The 23,958-nt window shown below is 37.3% G+C and overlaps 1 protein-coding gene across 27 annotated transcripts in view; it reads left to right on the top strand.

The window, feature by feature from the left end:
* Positions 1-23,958, top strand: part of camk2g2 (calcium/calmodulin-dependent protein kinase (CaM kinase) II gamma 2) — a 124,839-nt gene that overhangs the window by 60,430 nt on the left and 40,451 nt on the right. For all 27 annotated transcript variants that reach the window (XM_056470600.1, XM_056470591.1, XM_056470597.1 and 24 more), the window contains exons 4-9: positions 2,750-2,804; positions 3,268-3,333; positions 10,113-10,185; positions 16,497-16,599; positions 17,296-17,379; positions 17,523-17,617. In XM_056470600.1, the coding sequence (XP_056326575.1) occupies positions 2,750-2,804; positions 3,268-3,333; positions 10,113-10,185; positions 16,497-16,599; positions 17,296-17,379; positions 17,523-17,617 (476 nt within the window). The remainder of the gene's footprint in view (positions 1-2,749; positions 2,805-3,267; positions 3,334-10,112; positions 10,186-16,496; positions 16,600-17,295; positions 17,380-17,522; positions 17,618-23,958) is intronic.

The raw sequence follows: 23,958 nt of genomic DNA, 5'->3' as shown, positions 1-23,958 counted from the left end.
TTTACAGTTAAAAATGGCAGCTGTGGTTGCCAGTATTTAACCGTTAAAAATGTGGTACAAACCATAAAAGTAATTTCTTATTTTTACAGTAAACTACCGTATTTCATTAATTTATAGAGGTATTATGTCTGTATTTTGAATTGGCAACATTTACACATCTTTTGTTACACAGTTAGACACGTTAACACAGCCATATGCAGGTGGCGATGAGAAAGTTCATACATAAAGAACCAATGCTCATCACAAACAACGTTTCCCACCAACAGAAAAGTGTATCAGTGTATAGAAGGTGCTCAGTGTCATTCACACAGCTACTAAACACCAGTATGGTAACATGCATAAAATTAAAGTCATGAAATAAACATTGTTTATCAACATTAGATGTAACATAATCTCTAATGTACATAACTGATGGAGAAACAACTAAAAAGATCCATAGTAATGTCAACAACAAAAAAAGTGATGTGCCATGCAGGGAATTCTGGGAAAGTCAATTTACGGTTATTCGGCGTATATATTATGGAAAAATACTGTTAACCATGGATTTTTACTGTAGCATTTTTACAGTTTTTTACCGTTTTTAAAGAAACCTTTAAATAGTAAAACCACATGAGGGAGAATAAATCTATATATGTATATATAAGTATGTATGTATATGTATGTGTAACATACATGTATATGTATGTTACAGGCCATCTGCAAATAATTCAGTTTCCTTAGCAAGTGTTTGTTCAATCAAGGGACTGACGCCCCATTCACACAGAACATCAGCGTCAGCCCTTCCCATTCACTTTTAGTTGGGTGACATCATGTGTTGCCGACCTGAATTGTGGATTTTTCGACTCACTGCAGAAGTTGGGAGAAGGGTTGCGTGATTTTTTTTTTTCCTTAAAATTGAGATCTCGATTTTCTCACGATTCTGTAGATGTAAAATAAAGGTTAATATCAGTAGGCTATTATTATTGTTATTCTCAAACATATGGTAAAACAACAACAATAATAATAACATTAGGCCTTTGTGTAGGTCTACTGTTGGTTAAAATGCTAAATTTTGGATAGACTGAATGGTGGATTTAGACAGACTTTAGATATGTCCTGTTTGTTAATTCACAGTAAAGTAATGACATCAGAATTCAACTGTTCATAATTCTGAAGTTGAATTATTATGGTTAAGAAATATGCATGTCATTTGGTATTGACAACATTATAAGACAATTTTTTTCATTGGTAAAATGATACATTTGTCATTATCAGATTCCCTCATACGTTATATTCAACGTTATATAGGCTATAGTTGTTATACTGACCCAGTAAATATTTATTTTCATGCACAACACTGTGTTCACTAAAAAAGAAAAAACACACATCAAATGCTTTTATTAATCATAATTCTAAAATGCGATATGATCATTTAAATGATGTGCTTTTGGTTTCACTTTTACTGCTGAGTGCAATTCGTGTCATAACCGCCGTCAGTTTGAGGAAAAAAAACATGCATGCAAATCATATTTCTACCAAAGCTACCAAACGATTGCTCCGTGCAGCAAACTGAACATTATTTACAACTTTATTACCTGTTATTCACAGCCTATGCAGATTCTGTTCACAGATCATTTGCGGGCAAGCGTGCGTCCTCTCGGTAGTAAACAAACAGTGTGTCGGCTTGTGTGTGATTTCACGGCCTCTAACACATCATTACATGAAGACAGAAATGACCTTTTTGGGTGAATTATACTTTATAAATACAGTATGTGGCACAGTTTGAGGTGTCCACGTTGCTAAGCGATGTATGCAAAACAATGTAAAGACTTTCTGCTTCTCCCAAGCTTGAAAAATATAATTGTCTGAATCGTAGAGATGCTGGATCAAGATCGCGTGGGGGGTCGAATCGAGATCACAATCTTTTTTCTCTTAATCGTGCAGCCCAAGTTGGGAGTTTCTCAATTCAAGCGCCAACAGAAGCATCAGCCAATCAAATCGCTTTATGCAAATACCCCAGCTCAGGCTGTAGCCGATTGCAGACTAATTTCATTGGCTGACGCTGCTATGACTATCATGTCAGCCCCAACTTCAGACATGCCCTCCATCTAGCGTTGACGCTGAAGCCCCATGTGAATCGGGCTTGAGGCCTACAAGAAAGTCTCACTGAACATTCAGAGGGGCTGCAGGATGAAATCAAATTATTTAAATTTGTAATATTAACATAAGATGCTACTAACAATAATAGTATCACAATAATATTAAAATCATCATACATTGTTAAAGAGCTTTAATCAAAAAAGATCTGAAATTCCTATCCTCCCACTCAAAAAACTATTGGGTTAATTGAACAAAAAAAAAAAAACCCATTGAAATATTTGGAATTAATAAATACATTTAACAAACAAACAGCTTCGTCATAATTACAGCAAAAAAAATGTTGGAGTGAATGCTACTGTATTTGGAGCGAAGGCCTCCACATGTTGTATTAGACAACAAAGGCCCTTCAATCAAATGATGAGAAGGCCGTCTAATTCTGGGTTTGGCCTTTATGGGGTTTATGTGGACTTGCTCTTTAAGTACAACATTCCAGATGGGTCAGTTATGAGGTTCATTTCAGCTAAATGCTGCCTTAGAAGGCATTACGCGGCGACGTTGGCTTTTGTAATGGAGCTAATGAGGATGACATCATGGGCAGGTCAAGAAAAGGATAAAAGCTCTTTCCGTTCATCCTGCTTACGCTGTTTCTCTGTCTGTTTTCCCTCAACAGTGCGTCTCCATGACAGTATTGCAGAAGAAGGCTTTCATTACCTGGTGTTTGACCTGTAAGTATCTTGAGTCTTCAGGATTGACGTGAGATGAGGCCTGTACACTCACGCTTTCCACTTCCTCTCAGTGCTGTTTGGCAGTAATTAGCTGTGTTAAAATGCGGTTGAAGTGTGACGATTAGGCTGTAGGCCCATATAAAGTCTGCTTCGGTTGCTTTCTGAACTCCTTTGCTTGATTTATGTTGACATGTTACATGATTATCAGAGTCTGAAGTGTTGTTACGATATAGAGTCCTGTGTTGTGTGTGTGTGAGAGAGCGAGACGTGTGTAGATTGTGAATGTATGACTCTCTCAGGGCTCTTGTGTCATTAGGAGTTTGATAGCGTTCGGCCGATACTCAAGTGCCGGGGCTTTGGTCATAAAACTGGCCTCCATTAGCCACACGCTCCTCTACAGACCTCATGCTCTTATAGTTTGTGTTTGAATGAAGTTGCTGAGAGTCTGTATTTCTTCCTGTAGGGTGACTGGCGGAGAGCTGTTTGAAGACATTGTTGCAAGAGAATATTACAGTGAATCAGATGCCAGGTAAGTTTTAAAAAATCATCTGCAATTAGATTTTTTTTATGGACATGCGATATTGTTTAGAGGTTTGGGGATAGTTTAGGAGATGTTTGAAATAATTGTATTGTGCTCACCAAGGCTTCATTCATTTAAAGGAATAGTTCCAAAAAATGAAAATCATTTACTCACCCTTAGCTTGTTCAAAACCTATTTGAGTTTCTTTCTTCTATTAAACACAAAAGAAGATATTTTGAAGAATGCTGGCTTTTGGGATTCATTGAATTTCATAGTATTTTTTTCCTTCTATGGGAGTGGATGCTACCAGCATTGTTCAAATGATCTTCTCTTGTGTTCAGCAAAAGAAAGATACTCATTAAGGATTAAAACCACTTGAGAAAGAGAGAGTAATTGATGACAGAATCAGTGTTGCCAGATATAGCAAGCTTTTTCCAGCCAAAAAGCAGTCCAAAACCCACCCAAACGCACAAAAAAACATCCAAAATATTAGATTTAATTTAATTTAAATTGATTTAAATCGAAATTAACCTGGTTACTTTAACTGTCATAATTTTTAACCATACACCAACACCATCAGTCATAAAACCACAACATAGCCGGATCACATCGAAACACTGGCCCCCTCTCACCCACACACTGCACTTAATGTTGTGTAGATTACACTACCTATTAGAGCAGTGGTTCTCAAACTTTTAAACCCGCGACCCCCATTGTAAGATCGTCAAGAACTCGCGACCCCCCACTACCAAAGCATATACAAACAATAAAAATAGCTTTTTTAAGCTGTTCACAATATTTTAACTATATTTACTATAGATTACAGGGCTCGAAATTAACATTTTTGCTTGGTAACACTGGTGCTTCTAACGCACCAGCCAAAATTTAGTGGCTCCCACCAATTATCGCACTGTTACTACAAGTTTTATAAACAGATTTATTGCATTTGAAAATCAACACTAATCAAAACTAACAAGCAAAAAAATAAATATGCATGCGTGATGAAAATATGTCTCAATGAAATCCCGTTATCACAAGAAAAGACATTTTTATAACATAATTGAGTGACCAAAAGATACACGGACGGATATCCCAAAAGATATCCCACAGACTTTACAGTGAATGCTAGTTATTTTCATAGCAGACTTGAAGCCAATGGAGGTCTTTTATCCACTCTTCAATAAGTATAGCTGGTGGATTAACATTCAGCACATGATCAGTAATCAGATGTGCCAATATTTGTAGCTTTAGGTGTTTCTAAGACAAAATCTGTCAGTGTTGTTTTCATTCTCTCGTCTTCAGCGCTTTACATTTTCGCGGTTGTAGCTCCTGTCATCTGAAGACAGGAGGCGTTGACTGAGTGATTGACAGCTGATTTTAACCAATCATTCGTGTTCAGTTCTTAGCGCAGTGGGCCAATAAGAAGAGCGTGAAGGCGGGGCAAGCGTTGAAGGCTTTGTTTACTGCGGCAAGTTGACATGACAACAGTTTTAAACTGTTCCTGAGCGCTGCGTTCCAAGTACAAAGATGCATTCTGCCCGAATGTGTCCTAAATACTTTATGAATCAGTTAAAAAATCTGAAAATATTAGCTTTCACTTGTAATACTGAAAAATATTTATTATAATCACTGAAAATTACACAATTTTTAAATAACTCTCGCGACCCCTTGAAATTATTCTGCGACCACTGTATTAGAGTATGCTATACTTTCGACCCATTTGGCCAATTCTTTTGAACATAATTAGGTGTTGCTTCTATGTTTGTTCTTGCTGTCAATAGCAGAAAAATATGATTGATAAAAGTGTTGTGATGATGCACGTGCAGGCAAAGGGGAGTCAGATTTGTCCGGGGTGTCAGATTTTGATACAACTTTCCTTCACGTCCTCTTGCGGGTGGGCCCACGTGGTTTGTGCTATGCACCGGTCACTACTAACTGAATGGAGTTGCATAGAAAAATTCAGTTTTAAAACCACCCAAATTTTGTCAGCCCGCTATGCCATGTTTTAACCACACAATCAAATTCAAACCGCCCAATCTGGCAACACTGGACAGAATATTCAGTTTCTGGTGAACTATCCCTTTAAGATCTTTTAATTTAATGTAACCGTTTAAACAATTGTTTTTAAGTGACTGATTTTTATGTTAAAAAGTAATTTAAAACAAATTCAGAAATCTATGATAAAAACAAAGTTAAAAAATAGTTTTATATGTATTTTTAATAATATGTAAATGTAAATATAAATGTCACTTTTGTTATGCTTTTTAATCATCTGAAGTGCACGGTTAATTTCATATTTCATCACAACTTAAAAGAAAAACGTAACGTAAAAGAAAATATTCTACATTTTCTAGCAGGTTTTCCACACACTGCTAGTTTCATGTCTACTTGAGCAAAATAGGTTTAGGCCTAACATTTATAGTGAATGCCACTATAACTTCTGTTTGTTTTACACTTAAATTTGACATTTTATTGAGAGGGAACTCATTTATAGTGTTTGTTAAATAGAAATTTAGGGCTAAAAGCATTTGCATAATTCTTAATGAAATTTTCAAATGTGACTTGCACACCAAAGTGACTTATCTACACTGACTAAATTTTAAATGGAGCAAAAATGCAAATGAAAACTTTGCTAGAAGTTGTTACTGAATTTTCTAACAGTAAATTTCGATGTCTTTTGTTGTTGAACATTGGCAGTATCAGCATCTATTTTCAGGCTATTATAGGACCAAATATGTATTCATTATACTGAAGACATAACTGACTGTGTTAGCAGGAACACGTACTAAGACATAATTTGGCTTAATTCTCCATTCAAGCATGTCTAATAGACACAGTGTACACTAACATATTTTCCTCAATATACTATATGAATTGACGAGACCTTAAAGTTTGTAGCATCAACTGTGAACCAGCAATACTAATGTAGATATACACTCACTGGCCACTTTATTAGGTACAGCTTACTAGTACCAGGTTGGACCCTCTTTTGCCTTCAGAACTGCCTTAATCATTCGTGGCATATATTCAAGAAGGTACTGGAAATATTCCTTACAGATTTTGGTCTATATTGACATAATAGCATCACGCAGTTGCTGCAGATTAGTTGGCTGCACATCCATGATGTGAATCTTCTGTTCCAGCACATTCCAAAGGTGCTCTTTTGGATTGAGATCTAGTGATTGTGGAGGCCATTTGAGTATTTGGTCATAAAGGGATGGACATGGTCAGCAACAATACTCAATGGTGTGGTCTGCTGCTGCTGTAGCCCATCCACCTCATGGTTGGATGTGTTGTGCTTTCAGAGATCCTCTTCTGCATACCTCGATTGTAACAAGTGCTTATTTGAGTTACTGTTGCCTTTCTATCAGCTCGACAGCATCAACAAGGCATTTGTGCCCACAGAACTGCCGCTCACTGGATATTTTCTCTTTTTCGAACAATTCTCAGTAAACCCTAAAGATGGTTGTGTGTGAAAATCCCAGTAGATCAGCAGTTTCTGAAATACTCAGACCAGCTCGTCTGGCACCAGCAACGATGCCATGTTCAAAGTCACCTAAATCACCTTTCTTCCCCATTCTGATGCTCGGTTTGAGCTGCAGCAGATCGTCTTGACCATGTCTACATGCCTAAATGCATTGAGTTGCTGCCATGTGATTGGCTGATTAGAAATGTGTGTTATCGAGCAGCTGCACAGGTGTACCTAATAAACTTTTTAATAGAAAGTTACTGTTTTCAGCCATCAGTGCATACCATGGAACCACCATAGTTCTTGACTATAAGGCCTCAGTGGAGATATATTCTGGTTATGATGCTGCCCTTTCCTCTCAGACAGCGAGACGATCATTAAATGCCAGGGTTATGCAACTGATTATTAAACATGATTTTTTATTTTCAGTAATGTCAAACTATGTAAATACTCTTGTGTTTTAACAGGGATAGTAGCTGGCCTGTTATTTTTAACCTGCTGCCTTGGACAGGCATCCCCTTAAATTAAAGCTGACTGTCTGCACTCCAGTCCATTTCCATTTCATATTCAGCACTAAGCCGGAACAACAAAATTAGTGTCACTTTCCAATTACTATTGGAAGGCACTCTGTGGACATACAGCGAGAGGGCTGCTTCTGTTAGTTCGCATCAAGGGAGAACAGAAAGAGTTTTTACTGGAAAGTGCCTCTGTAATGGGATGGAATGGAATGCGGTCCACAGATTTGGCCAAATTTGGACACAAGAAATGCCTTCCTCGCCATCCTCCTTCAAGAGAGCTTTAGGGAATATCTAATGGGGCTCTTTCGTTCCTGACCACCGTTGCTCTTCTTTCTGCAAGCTCTTTGCATAAACCAGAAGGGCTCAGAAATTTATTATTTTTCAAGCATGCAAGCAAACACAACACCGCCATCTAAAATTTCCTCAGAGAGATGTTATGCCCACCCAGCCGCCCTCTGTCAATGGGTCACGACCTTTTTGAACAGGTTTCAGAGCTCTGTAATGAGCTGCTCCACTCGCTGCATTTATAAACATTCCTGTCAGCTCCACCGGCGCTTGTTATTTCTGTCCCCGCAATGTGTCTATGGAAAGACCTCTGTCGAAGTAACAAATGCCATCTGTGTAGTATAACTGGGATTTGGCCTGTTTGAGTTTAATGGCATGAATGGGGTGTGTGATTTTTATTTATTTTCAGATAACAGTAATAGAACATTATTTTATTTGGAGCGTTTCTGTTTACATACCTTGGCTAGTTTAGACCAGCAATAGGTGAGAGCAAATCCCTGTCTTATTGAGGGGTATTTACTGAATCATTCATTCAAATTATTTGTTCAAAAGAGCTCATTTAGAAATGACTTGATCATGAATCATTGGCTCAATTAATTTGTTAAAAAACAGATTCAAAACAAAAACAGATTCAGTTCTTCACTGAGATTTTTTTAAAGCGTCATGACCCCCCCCCCCCCCCTCCCCTTTCAGTTCAAGTCTACCTCAGAATTTAAAATAAAAATGCTTCATGATGGGCATGGAGCGCTGCAAGCTGAGGGAGGAATGGGTGTGGCCAGCAGAGCAGGAGAAAAAGAGGGGAGCAAACAACTGTCAATTGGCTCACAAAAAGAGACAAAGCGTGAGGGGACCCATGATTTTACAGTTTACAAAGTTAAAATGCAAAGAAATAAACAGTAAGTAATTTAATGCGCTGCTACATTTACGTTATTTTATATACACAGAACCACAATTTGTTTTATCAATATAAAGATAATCGTGTTTATATAAACACTATAAATGAGGAGGACTTCTCTTCTCCTCAATCCTGGGGTCTGAATGTACAGTAGACACAGTGGATGGCAGTGCAGCAGGTCTCTTACCCTGTCTATTTCAACCATTTGCCCTGCCGGTAATCTGAAGGATTTTAAACATAGGCAGCACGGATATAGGCGATGTGTCTGAATGGTGACGAACTCAACTGATAAACGACAAAGTCCCCCGTTCTCCAATTCTCGTGCAGCTCTCAGAACAAAAGTGATTGCTACAAACCAACAGATTTGCTGTATCGACTCTGACAGCTTCGCGGGGAAAAACATGCAACAAACCCCGTGGATCATGAAAACCCCACAAACGACTTATGAACGGCTAAATACTGCATGCCGTCCGCAAAGGCGGTATCACAGCTTGGCAGGTCTGCCTTGCCTTCACAAAGCATGTTCATTCATGAATAATTAAGAAGCAGCGTCTTCTCATAGGATAAGAAAACTCAGCTATGAATAATAATGAGAAACTGACATGCCATCACTGGACAGACAGATCGACACTGCGTCACCGGTTTTAATCCCACCCCAATAATGATTTTAAACCCAGAAGATAAAATTAGCTGACAAAAGCTCCAAATTATCTAGTTTTCCCCACAATTAAAGCTAACAGGTGCTAATGTTGTCTTAACTGATGCTCAACACAAAATCTGTTAAAATTTCAAAAAAAGTACTCAAGGGTTTCTTAAACCTTTAACTGGTGAAAGAAAATAGAATACGAATATCATAATTTCAACATTGTTGCACCAAAGTCTTCAGTGTTCTTAAAAAAAAAAATTAATAGCTGATTTACTGCATTTTTATTACTGTCAAGCTTAAGAATAATTATGCTGAATAAATATTTCTCTTTAAACGTTTTTCAATGATTATTCAATGAATACAGAAGCAAAAAACTGCAGAATAGATTTGAAATAGAAACCTTTTGTAACATTTTAATACCTTCCTGAATTAAAGTAGTGATTAAAAAAGTCTTACTAACCCCAAACAATGTGTTCTTACATTGATTAACTATAGTTTTATTATAGTAAAAATGTATTAACCATGTTTTTTGGCATATAGAGTACATTTGTGTAATTTTAAATGTGTTTTTCTGCAAATCCCATGGTTAAACTATGAGTAATGTACTAAAACCATGGTTAATTTGTATGGTTTCTTTGTATTACCAACATAATTATATTTTTGTTTTATTTGTAGTAAGACCATTGTTAATTTTCATAAGGGTATAATTATAGGCAGATATTCTGCTTTCGGAAACTTGTATTTGCATATGGATGACATGGTAAATGTATCTTCATTTTCATCCTGGAAAGCTTCTCAATCCAGAAACAAACCAGAGCATTTGCTGTTCCTGCGATGCTCAGATCCACACTGGGTGGATTCTGGATTTCTTGTCCCTATCTTGAGTTAGATCCTTGTACTCATGCCTGGATTTCTCTTCCTAATCCAGCCCTCTTTTCCTCCCCCCTGCTTTCTTTCTATCTGTGTGTTTCTCAGCCATTGCATCAATCAGATCCTGGAAAGCGTCAGCCACATCCACCAGCATGACATTGTGCACAGGGACCTCAAGGTGAGTCATGCCGTCACTGTGGCAACGTGCCAGTGCTGGAGCTTGCGTCATCCCAACACTTCTCCTCCTTCTGTCATTCAAACACACACACACTCACACGTGTGCTTCAACATTAAACACCACACCACTGATAACTTGACACCAGAGAATGTCCGTGGCAGTTTTCTTGTCCATTTGATTGTGTTATTTCTTTCTGTTGACCCCAGAGAGCGTCCAGTTGGCTGTTGTCAGTCTTGAGGGGTCATTTGATAAGCATAATGTCGAAAGCAAACAAAGAGTGGTTTAATAGAGGAAGGAGAGATTTTATTTCTTAAATGTCACCTGTGCTGCCATAAACGACCTTATAATGGTGTTGAAAAGTGGCCAATAAATGTGCAGTTCATTGTTAACTGTTAGAATTTTTCATCTTGATAGTATTTTCAGCTGGTAAGTTGCTCGTAAAGATATTCAGGAAGAGGATTTAAGGATGTTAAGGATTTAAAACTTTTGTCTTAAAGGTCCTGTGAGGTGCTTTGAAATGTGCATTTTTGTTGGATGTGACATAATTCATCTGTATAAATCAACTGAAACATGAAGACAGGGTGAGACAGCGTAGCTCCTCCCATTAAAAAAAATAATAGCCAATAGTGTTTTGTTTTATCACCGCTCTGCCAGTAGGAGTGGTTGAGATCAAGAGTATCAAATGAAAAGTAAATGAGAAGCATCTTGAAGGGGGCGGGACATGTCGGATACCATTGAGGATTTGATTGGTCAGAAGATTTGATGAGAAACTGAAGTATGAGGTGATGTCAGAAATATTGTTGACCCATTTAGGCAGAAGTGACAAACTGCAAGTTTTAGATGTTTATATCTTCTTACTGCTAATTTTGTCATTGTTTTGGAGCACGCTAGATTGTAGATATCCTTAAAGGGCTTCTACTGTATGATGAATATCAACTTTTGTAAGCTGTTTGGACAGAACTGTGTGTAGGTATAGTGTGTCCACAGTCATATTGGAGTGATCCAAACCCAACAAGTCTCTTTTTTTCCAATTTCCTGACGTTAAAATGGGACCCAAATCCAAGTGATTTTGAGGCCCACCGTAATGTGACATTGGAGTGCGGTTTTTCCTGCCCACAGAATTGATCAGTCCCCATATTTCTATAATAACATGTATGCACGTCCACAGATTTTTTTTTTTTTTTTTTCAAATAAACTGGGATTAAAATAACTTCTCCAACTCTTTGTGATTTTTATAAGTTTAAAACATTTTTAAAATAGAGCAAGCTTGTAATAAAGACTGTAAAATTGCTATGTAATTCTGTGTGAGACTCATTATTTCAGAAACGCTTGAATAAACTCCACCACAAATACATGAAATAAACTTACTTGGTATTTTTGACTAATGAGCTGTATTTCAGCTTCAACCGTGTCTGTCTCTATCACTGACTGCTGTTTATCTGCAGGAAGAAACAGTCCATCTACAATGTATTCAGACACCAAAATGGGCAGATTCTGGAGGCTATAATAAATTATCTAATGATTATTTTGACCTGAAACTTTACAGACACATCCTGGAAACACCTAAGGAGTGAAACAGGTGCCCTTTAAGACAAACAAACTGATACTAACATCTAAAATTCTTGATTTTGATTTCACTTTAAATATCATCCACTAATCTGAATCTCATAATGGATTGAAACTGCACAGTTCTTCCCTGTTGCTTCTCAGAGGTTGCAGTGTTTTTTCTTTTGCACTTCTTCCTACGAGTCAATGTAGTAGAGTCTGTGTAGGAGGTGAAGTTGTGTGGAAATGCTGTAGGGATTAGAATCTTTTTTTTTTTTTTGTTAGTTTTTTAACAAAAATGACACAATGGTGACTGTTGCAACACATAGATGAGTGGCATATGGTAGACAAACATGGGTTTAACCCCACTCTTCTAAATCCTTCAAATGGACCAGCGCTCTCTATACTGGTTTACCTCTTTAAAAAAGTAGATGCAGACAGAGGAGTACTGGAGGCTGGCCGGTTGCTATGGAAACATCTGTGATGTCACAGAGGCTGCAGAGATGGTGGTGAGTGTGTGTGTGTGATGGGGACTCTTTCTGCCTCTTTGAATCTATTACTGGGACAGAGATGGAAGAACCGAACAAGGATATAGAAAGAAAATTTAAAGGAAAATTCTGGAACAAGGATGTAAAAACAGCCCAGCAGGAGCTAGAAAAAGTTCACAGATAATAAATAAATATATATATATTATTGGCAGCTTAAAGATGACTCTCGCATGAATAATGAAGTCACATGCATTGCTCAGGTGTGAGTTTTTCCACAGACTTCAACAGAATTCAAAATCTTGATGGTTCTGTGGGTCTCGTCTATCAAATCTGATCTTTATTTTGTATTTTCTTTTGGATTAGAGTAAGGTGATTGGCTGGGCCATTCTACAGCTCTATTTTCTCTCTCTAAAACCATTTCAGAGTTTCCTTGACTGGTTTGGATCATTTTCTTGCTCAAATGTCCAACTTGGTTTCATCTTTATCATCCTGGTGTTGGACTGAAGCAGCTAATATTACATTCATTTACAAAGACAAAGAGCAGAGGGTTGCTGAAGAACTTCTGAGTGATTTCAGCTGCTGTCTGGGCTTTCACTACCTTTTTACACCTCCCTTCATGTGTTCAATACTTTTTTCCTGTGTCATTTAATTTTATCACACATAATGTCATTTGTAAACTAATTAGATTTGTTTTCTTTTCATATATGGATTTCTTTGGTTGTTATCAACATCTGGAAAAGATTTCAAGTCAACAGAACCTTTAGAAATATGTTTTCTGCAAAAAAATGGTGATGTGTTCAATACATATTTCCCCCACTATATACAGCTGAAGTCAGAATTATTTGCCCCCCTTTGATTTTTATTTATTTATTTTTTAAATATTTCCCAAATGATGTTTAACAGAGCAAGGAAATTTTCACAGTATGTCTGACAATATTTTTTCTTATTTGTTTTATTTCGGCTAGAATATAAGCAGTTTAAATTTTTTTATGAACCATTTTAAGGTCAAAATTTTTAGCCCTTTTAAGCTAATTTTCTTGACTGTCTTCAGAACAAACCATCCTTATACAATAACTTGCCTAATTACCCTAACCTGCCTAGTTAATGTCACTTTAAAGCTGCGGTCACACTTGACTTTTCCTCCCATAGACTTCCATTCATACGCACGCGAATGCGTCAGACCGGAAACGCAAGGTCATGCGTCGAGTTTCGCAGGTTGCTGCGGTGCAAAGTTCAAGCTTGGTGAACTCTGACCTGTGAAATCGCATCACTTGACTGCGTGAGACCAATCGAGGATCAAAACATGACCTCTCTGGACAGAAATTTAAAATATGGAGCAAGTGCTCGCTTTTTTTAATGTCTAATCATCTTGTTTAATCCCGCCTCTTTTCGCAGCGCGGCACAACAGAATTTCGCACACACAAAGCCCAGTGTGACCGCAGCTTCAGCTGTATAGAAGTGTCCTGAAAAATATCTAGTCAAATATTATTTACTGTCATTATGGCAAAGATCAAATAAATCAGTTATTAGAAATGAGTTATTAAAACTATTATGTTTAGAAATGTGTTGAAAAAATCCTCTCTCCGTTAAGCAGAAATTGGGAGAAAAAATAAACAGGGGAGCTAATAATTTAAGGGGGGCTAATAATTCTGACTTCAACTGTATATAACAACACATAAAATAAATAATACTTTGTCCTTATACTATCAAGCAAAGCCAACACCTCTTTTCCCTCTGGCATATATACAGCTTAACCTTTATTCAATACTTTGTTACACATTTTATATTTGAACACCATATCACATGCTGTATTACACTAATTCCAGTAAAAACAAAGTCCTAAAAATAACAACTAGGGTGCATTAGGTTAAAGTTATTTATGAATAATTTAAAAATACACCCTCCTGCAATGTTTAGGGAATGTTATTTTGTGGTTGAATAAAAAAACTCAAAATAACATTTATTTTTACGTTCTCTCAATCCACACATGTATGTATAAATAAATAAATAAAAACAGGAGAATTTGTGCTCTAGATTTGTGTAATTCTCATTAAGAATAGCAGTTCTCGTTTTTTTTTCACAATAAATCAATTTAAAACCATAAAAAGCTGTGTAAAGCATATGAGGGAATCTCAATATCTCTGAGTATCAATATCTATGAGCTACCAATCCTGTTTTGACTTGCCTTATGAATAATCATTAGTTTGCGTCATTGGCCAATTCCGAAAAGTGATCTTGCCGTGTCAGCACGACCTAATAAATATTGATGAAAATAAGCATCATCATCGCCGTCACCATGTCCTGATGTCACAGAAAGTTTGTTGTGTCTATCTGCCTGTTAATGTTGTTGGAGGATGACTTTGCAGTGTCGGGGTCAGGGATGTGTCTGCTGTATTCACAGAGCAGCTCACCCCTGCTCTTCTAGCATAAGATAACAAGCCCTCCTCTCTGTCTCCTCATGAATTATGCAGCCTAGAGCAATGGCGTGCTGTCACTGCTATCCGTCTGCTTTACACGCACACGCACACACACACACACACGCACACACACACGCAAGCTACTAAGATATAGACACCACATGTAGACTCTCTCTCTTCTTCTCTCACTATTTCTGTGTATATGTTGATTCACACTGGAGTCCGGAGCTCCTGCATTCCTTCATTGTGATGATGAAAGTCTGTCCTCATAGACCATGATAGATACGATTATGTCCATTTATGCAGATCACAGCTGATTAGACTCAGCCTTGGAATGCTTGATCGTCACCTTCAGAATAATCATGCACAGAATAAATGAGCAGCCTTATGGAACTGGATATATAGTGGAGTGTGCTGATATCCATTGTGTGGACATTTTATTTCTAGTATTTTTACATTTGTATGAACTTTTTTGTCAACTAACACTCAATTGCTAACCTCAAAAGCTAAAAATGTAGTCACGTTTAGCATTCAAAACAAGTTTTTATTTAATTCTGCACAATTAAGCTGTTTTGACTTGGGGCAGTAAGCACTTGCCCACATGGCAAATCCAGTAGTTTAAATAGCAATTCTTGAGATTAAGGGTGTGTTCACACCTATAGTTCTGTTCTCTTGGGTCAGTTGGTTCAGACCAAAACAGAATATCATAATTTAGTCCTGTCAGTGTTTACAGTGTAATATTTAATTATTTAACTTCTTCTCTTGAAGACTTTAACTTCCATTTTTGACCACTTTTTTTTCCATTTTTGAGATTTTGAGGTTTTCCTTTTTTTGAGAGGAAAGGTCAGCCAGGCAGTTACAATGGCAGTTAATGGCCAGTTAAGTCCAAACCTTAATATGAGGGGAGGGGGGGAGGGATTATGCTGTATAGTTCAGAACCTTGTTAAATGAATTGGATGGTATCTTTTAATAGATGAGAACTCTTGAAGAGGTTATAAAATGTACAAACAGTGCCAGGTATTGCTCCATCACACATAAATGAAGAGCTAATCCAACGAGACACATTTCTAACACCTTTACTGAACTGTAAGGGGCAACATCCGTTGTGGCAAAATAAAACATGCTTGAGCATTCTGATCTTTTCATCGTCTGTCTTTGTCCTCTTTTTGGCTTGCTTAGGCACTGTTGCTCCATTCATGTTTCAATGTGTTCACTCTTATTTAATAAAAATAAAGACACAGAAATCACATCCAAGTTCATTTTAATCAGACCAAACCTAACAAGTGTGAATGCATTGTGAGATATTTTCTGTGAGTGAGACGATTTATCATGATTCAGATTTAGGAATGGGTTAAAGTTAAAGTCACTATGTTGAACAGAAATCTTGGTAGTTTGACTTGGCAAACTTTTTTTATTTAATAGACATCTAAACAGAAAGTTTAAAATAGCCCAAAATTAGACTAGTCGTCAAATATGTGTAGTCATTCATTTCTGTTTAGTTGATAACTAGTCTAGTTTTGGCCTATTCTTAGACGTCTATTAGATTTTCACTGACAGCACAAGTTTAGCCCTATTTTAGCCAAGACGACTATGCTTAGACGTCTATTAGACATCTTTTAAAAACAAAAAAAGCTTGCTGGAGGGAGTGAATTCTGTGAAGAATGTGCTATATACAGTACAGCTCTGTATTTTTGGCCCCTATATTTTAGTGGTTGACAATTTTTTTATGTTAGATTCGCAGTACTGGAAATCACAGTTTTGATATGCCTCTTTTTGCTGTTTTATATTCTTCATGTGCCTCTTATTCATTTTTTTTTCACCTGTGTTTTAGCCATTTCTCTTGTCATGTGTCTTCTTGTAGCCAGAGAACCTGCTGTTGGCCAGTAAGATGAAGGGGGCGGCAGTGAAGCTGGCGGATTTTGGCCTTGCCATCGAGGTGCAGGGAGATCAGCAGGCCTGGTTTGGTAAGACTCCTCTCAACTCTTCAGAAGCCTTGTCTCTTAAAGGGATTTGCCTTGTAGCCACAGTAGACTGATGATCTTGACTTCAGTTCAGCAGATCAAGTCAATTTCAGTGGTTTCACATATAAATGAAAATGTATCCTCTCAGTTTGATAGCAGTGGTGTTCATAAACTCATTCTGAAGCGATTTTCCCGAATAGCGTTCTCTATGGCATCTGTGGGAGCAGAGAGCTCTGGAGAGTAGCCAGCTTATGTTTTTGCACTGGGCTCTTGGGAAATATGGAGTAATTTTCTCAGTGCTTATTGTCCTTTTTGAGTCAAAACTACTATGAGGTCAAAAGTCACAGACGACAAAGCCAGTGAGCAAATTGGATTGAGCTATTCTAATAGCATGGGAATTTATTGGATGTTATTCCACATTGTGCAGCCTTGATAAGAATGATTTTTAAAAATATAAATAAACAAAACTGTTGCTTATTTAATACAAGCTGAACAGTTGTTGCCATATTTGTAATGCTTAGCCACTCATTGAAATACTCTCTGAGATACATCCTGAACTTTTATACATTGATAAAAAAATATATTATTATTATTATTAAATTGTAATTATTGTCAATGAAGCTAGCATTTATGGTTCTACTAAAATGATTATGTTCATATTAGATACTGCATGTATGCAATAACATCATGGCCTTACAGGTTTTGCAGGCACCCCTGGATACCTCTCTCCAGAGGTCTTGAGAAAGGACCCTTATGGCAAGCCAGTTGATATCTGGGCCTGTGGTAAGGTTATAATATATGGCAGTGTTTCCCTAAATGTTGTCTTTGTTCATGTGTGATGTGTTTGTCCATGTTTACAAATAATCAGATTTAAAAAACTCAGCTTTTTTTGGAATAAGCCTATACAATGTATGTGTCCTGGCCAGGTGTGATCTTGTATATTCTGCTGGTGGGTTACCCTCCTTTCTGGGATGAGGACCAGCACAAACTGTATCAACAGATCAAAGCTGGAGCCTATGATGTGAGTAATCGCACTCACTCTTTGCCTTAATGAGCCCTCACTGCTTTATAATCAAATGACACTGCTTTAGATCTAATCAAGCCTTTTGCCATTGAAGCAAACACATCCTCTTCAGTATGCAGGTTGACCGATATGATTTTTCAATGCTTGATTCTTAAAGTAACCATTATTGTGCTGTTTAAAATGTTCCATTTGTTTTAGAGGTCACCTACAATTAGTTTGCATTAATCAAAGGTCAAAAAAACGATTTTCACCCTATAGAGCCGCACGTTTCATATATGATACACATGTTTCTAAGACGTATATAATTTCAACCTGATCAATACTTTGTTAAAACCCTGTTGTATATGTTTTGAAAGCAGGTAACAGATAAAAACAAAGTAAAAAACTGTCTGAAATGTTTTCTGTTGTCAAAATGTCAAGGGCAAAATATTATTTTTGTCATTAAAATTAACTTGTGAGCAAAAAGTTGCATGAAGGCCTGATGTATCAAATGTGATACAAAATAAATATGAAGAAATGTATATGGCAAAAATTAGTTTGTTTGCTAGTAGAGATGCAACAATAAACCTAATAGCTATGCTGTTAACTAAGTTAATTAGGCATGGTTAATTAACCGCAAAGGCTTCTCAACATTGCATTTCTGCACGGAACAAAAGTGCTGCAATTAAAAGTTATGCAACCCTGCGCTAGTTTAAAGTAACAAGCTTGTACACAATACCCACACACACACACTGCATTAAAGGTTGATTTTAACTATTGCTGGGGCTAATGACTAAGAGCCATTCACATATAATATTATTTGCACCCGCAAGTTTGTTATTTCCAATGGAGGCGCGCAGCTTGTTCGCATATTGGCAACGGTGTGATGCGCACATGTTTTCCAGGCACACCCAGTTGAAAGAATGCCGCGAGCGAATACAGCAGTCACATGAAAAGAACTGACGATCAGCTTCATACTTTGAATGGAGTATACACATTTCTCCTCCAAAGAGAAAAAAAACACAAAAGGAAAATACCAAACAAGTTTATTATATAGTTTACCAACAGTGCCTTTCAGACAGAGCTTCCGCAGCCTTTGACTTCATTTGTTCTCTTTAAAAGGCAATATTTAGCTAATATATAGCTTAGATTTACATTATACAAATGTTTTTATTCTATTTTTATCTATTCATTCATTGTTCTGTCCTTTATTTTCACTATTGTTTGTGTTTTATTATTATTATGTGCTGTATTATTTAGTTTCTGAGCAGCAATTAATGACACTTTAAAATATAAGGAGTTTTCATGTGATTTACTAAACTAGCAGTGTTTTAAAACGAATCAATGGATAATAATCATTATAACAGTGAAACCTTGATTGTTCCTCAGACTATAATTATACAACCAAAATCTATAATTGTTGCATCCCTTTTTGCTAGATGGTTTAATAAACATCTCAGTTCCAGAAAGTGTGAATTTTCTGGCTATTTTTTGATATCTCAGGTCTTACAGGATTAATTATAGCATTGAGATTAAATGGATTGTACAAAGATCTTAAAGACAATTAGAAAAACTATGTTCTATATAGGATAAATAGGTGTAATATGAATGGAATTCTGACTTGCTACATTCATTATTTTATCATTATCACATGACCTACCCCTATTAGTTGCATTGCTGCACTCATTCATAAATTCTCTACCATGTCGAAATCTCTACGTGTCGATTGAATGTGCACTTCAAAGTCACACCGAAAGTAGTCATCTTGGTATTTCTTGCCTACAGTTTTTCAAATACTGTTTATTCAGACATGCTACATGGCTCACAACCTTTTTTTTTTATTTTTTTATTTTATTTTTTTTTTACATATCGTGCAATTTGTGCACGGATTTGTGAATGTAACATTCTGTAATGCATTGGTAGTTGTTTAAGGGCATTTGGTGGCTTCAGTCCTCATTCAGTAAACATCCATCTTCTCATCAATGTCATGCAGTCTATTAAGTCTCTCGATCAATGCGTGTAAAGATTTTAGGCTACGTTCACACTGCAAGACTTAGTGCTCAAATCTGATTTTTTGTATAGCTGTTCACATTGTTGTTATAAATGTGGGCAAAATCAAATTTCCAGTGTAAACAGATAATGGTCCTGAACTGACCCACATGCGCAAAAGTACAATTACGCACAGCACAAAATGTCTAATCATGCACACAATGTGTAAAGTATACTATATGAAGTAAGCACGCTGTCAGATAAGGTTTAATATAAATATTGCCCTTTTCACAGACAACCGTTGTGTATTTTATGAACTGTAAAGTGTTGTTCTGCTACTTCTAAATAATTCTCTTGTGATTGAAAACACTGATCATTTGTGATCAATGATAAGTGTTGTGCGCGTCTTTCCGTCCACCGGTGTGGTGAACTCATCAAGGGTTAATGAGCAGCCGCAGACTGAACTGTAAAGGCGGAGTTGGTTCATTTTCATATGCATATCAGTCTTTTTATATTTGGTTCTGTTAAAGTTATTATTTAAGTGAAATATAGCTATTTTGTTTTATGAATTTTATGCTATTTTTATGGACATATTTGTTAAATCTAACTGAAAAAAATGTTTTTTTAAAGGTAATGGTTAATGTTTGGTTAGCAAGTGCCAGTTTTGCGTTCAAAAAGCTAAAAAAAAATTTGGTAAAGTATTTGTGCTGTTCTACTATGCTGCTGCTGAGTAGAGGATCTTTGAAAGCACAGAATGATGATGCATGTCCATTGAAGATTATGCAAAGGTCACATGAAATCCTACATAACCATTGACACTGCGATCGCATTGCAAAACATCAGATCTGTGTCTGATTTAATACTACATGTGAAAGTGGCACAAATCTGAATTTAAAAGATCAGATTCCATGCGGTTTGGGCTGTTCACACTGTCAAGACAAAAACAGATCTGAGTCACATGTGGGCGAAAAAAATCAGATTTGGGCTACATTAACCTGCAGTGTGAACGTAGCTTTAGACATCTTCTTGCAAATTTTTAATACTTCCAAACGTTTTGTTGCATTTATGAAGCGCTAGTGACTTGCGGATGTTCAGCATAATGCAATTTACTTTCTATGTGTGATTTGATTGGACAGGAATCACAGGACTGATTAATCTACTTAAGCCAATCCCCACAGACAAGAAAAAAAGTAGTGATGGAAAATAGTAGAGGAAAAGTACCAATGCAGCACTAAAAAAGTTTTAAAGTACACATTTTTAAAACAACTTGGTAAATTACAATTCCTGAGTAAAACTACTCAATTACAGTAATTTGAGTATTTGTAATTTGTTGCATTACACCACTGATTACCATACCTCAATTTCAGAATTTGCAGCAATATCAACAGTTGGCTTTACTGTAAAATTATAGCGCTTTCTTTAATGACACTAAACTTTTAAAAGAAATTCATAGAATGTTTAGTTTCTCCATCATATGTTCAGCTAGAACCCGAAGACATTGGTGTTTGAATTTTCAAAAACAAAAAAAAACTTCCTACTCCAGGCAAAATCGTGCAACTCCACTTTTTTACATTCCACATATCTGATCAAATTAAAGCAGGCATTTACAAAACAGGCATGTCGAACAAAAGGTCTGTTTATTTTTTTAAAAAGTGCTTGTAACCTACTTTAAACGGTGCTCAACTCAGTCAGGAGTGGAAAGTGAAAGCCCTTTTATTAGAGCTGTCTTTCATTGCCTATCAACATGTTGACAGATGCTTTCACGGTCGTCCCTATACAGAGATTTCAGTGCCACCACATCGACCCAGAGTGTCGAGCCCAGATTGAAGCCTTTGTTAATATTTAATTGGTTGGGATAGAGAGCTGAAGTACTCAATAATAAATGATGACGGCCCCCTCCTCTAGAGCTCAGCAGAGAAACATACAGCCGAGGAGTCTTCATCATCACCATCATCTCAATGAACCCCAGGAGATAACCAGTATAGAGTGGGATATTTCCTATTGACGGTACTCGTTATACAGAGAATAAAGTAAGACAAGTTGGTCACGTCAGATCTGAAGTGTCTACAATATATCAGAGTCACTAATTCATTCAAGTCTCCCAAAAAGCTTGATGTCAAAGAAAGACAAGTGGACCAGGCGACAGGATAATGATACTTTAGCAGGCAGCTAGCTTTTTTCAACTCTCACATGGTCGCCCACAGAAGCTGTGTCTAGTCAGTACCTGGATGGGAGACCACATGGAAAGCTAGGTTGCTGTCAGAAGTGTTGATAGTGAGACCAGCAGGGGGAACTCAACCTGTGGTGTGTGTTGGTCCTAACAGCCCAGTATACTAAAGGGGACTCTGTACTGCTCAGTGAGTGCCGTCTTTCAGATGAGACATTAAACCGAGCATCTGACTCTCTGTGGTCATTCAAAAAGAGTAGGGGTTTAACCCCGTCATCCTAGCCAAATTTGCCTAATCATGGCCTCCTAACCATCCACATCTCATAACTGGCTGCGTCACTCTGTCTCCTCTCCACCAATCAGCTGGTGTGTGCTGTGCAGTCAGGCGCAATATGGCTGCCGTCACATCATCCAGGTGGATGCTGCACACTGGTGGTGGATGAGGAGATTACCGCAAAATGTGTAAAGCGCTTTGAGTGTCCAGAAAAGTGCTATATAAATATAAGGATTAATTATTATTATTAATGAGGAGTATCTCAGTGGCCAATCAGTTCAGCTCTACAGCTGGAATTACTCGTCAGTTAATTCGTTTTGGCCACAGTGTCTCAACGTAGACACAGAGAACATTTACATTTACATTTAGTCATTTAGCAGACGCTTTTATCCAAAGGGACTTACAAATGAGGACAAGGAAGCAATTTACACAACTATAAGAGCAGCAGTGAACAAGTGCTATAGACAAGTTTCAGGTGTGTAAAGTCTAAGAAGCTAAGCATTAGTGCATTTTTTTTTTTTTGAGAGAGAGTACAGTTAGTGGTATAGCCAAGAGAGGCAGTTAAGATTAGGAAGGAAAGTGGAGACTAAATAGTTGAGTTTTTAGTCGTTTCTTGAATGACAGCAAGTGACCTCTTGCCGTTCTGATGTAGTTAGGGAGTTCATTCCACCAACTGGGCAGATTGAATGTGAGAGTTCGGGAAAGTGATTTTCTTCCCTCTTTGGGATGGAACAAAGATGGCGACGTTCATTCACAGGACGCAAGTTTCTGGAGGGCACATAATCTGCAGAAGTGAGAGCAGATACGAAGGAGCAAAGGCCAGAGGTCGCTTTGTAAGCAAACATCAGAGCTTTGAATTTGATGCGAGCAGCAACTGGCAGCCAGTGCAAACGGGATGGAGTAGCGGAGTGACATGTGCTCTTTTGGGTTCATCAAAGACCACTCGTTGCTGCTGCGTTCTGAAGCAGCTTGAAGAGGTTTGATAGAATTAACTGGAAGCCCGGCTAGTGAAGAGTTGCAATAGTCCAGTTTGGAGAGAACAAGAGCTTGACAATGAGTTGAGCTGTATGTTCAGATAGGAGGGTCGGACCTTTCTGATGTTATAGAGTGTGAATCTGCAAGATCGAGCAGTTCTAGAAAATGTGGTCAGAGAAGTTTAGTTGGTCATCAATCGTTACTCCAGGCTTTTTACCATTTGGATGCAGTAATGGTTGCCCCATCCATCTGGATTGAAAAGTTATGGTGTAGAGTGGGGTTGGCAGAAACTTCAAGGCATTTCTGTTTTCGCGAGGTTATGCTGAAGATGATGATCTTTCATCCAGTGTGAAATGTCTGACAGGCAGGCTGAGATGCGAGCTGGAACCGAGGGATCATCAGGGTGAAAAGAGAGGTATAGCTGGGTATCATTAGGAACTAGTCCAAACGTTCACTTAAGTGTTAAAAGTTAAAGTCAGTGTGTAAAGTCGGTTAAAAGTGGAGCATGAATTTTAATGGTTTGGGTAAAGCTACAATACAGAATGAATGCATCTTCAGCAACATGTGTTGATTGCCTGTCAAACAGCCATTTTCTGCTGTATAATGAGCCCCATCACACAGCAAAATGGGTAATAGTGAAGTGGCCAGACCAGTTTTCAAAAATATTAGTGAAATGCTTGGAGACAAAGTTATGGCCTTGTAAATATTAGTCTTTGTGTATTTGCCAGAAAATGAAGTGCTTTTCTGTTTGTTTGTTTGTTTGTTTGTTTGTGTGTTTTTTTTGGTAATGTTACACTAGCATAGCTAAATTCCTTAGTAAATTTAGAAAAATGAAGATTACTTCAGCTCTGAAAACTCAAGAGTCTATAAAACATTCTCTTATTTTATCCTTCACTTTACTGTAGATGGCTGTCAGTGCAGCTGTTTGCAAACAGTCTGATCAGGGTATAGATT

Source organism: Danio aesculapii, chromosome 13 (genome assembly GCF_903798145.1).
Source record: "Danio aesculapii chromosome 13, fDanAes4.1, whole genome shotgun sequence".
Classification (NCBI taxonomy): Eukaryota; Metazoa; Chordata; class Actinopteri; order Cypriniformes; family Danionidae; genus Danio; species Danio aesculapii.
The sequence above is the reverse complement of the archived record's forward strand: the minus strand, read 5'-3'. Positions and strand labels throughout refer to the sequence as shown.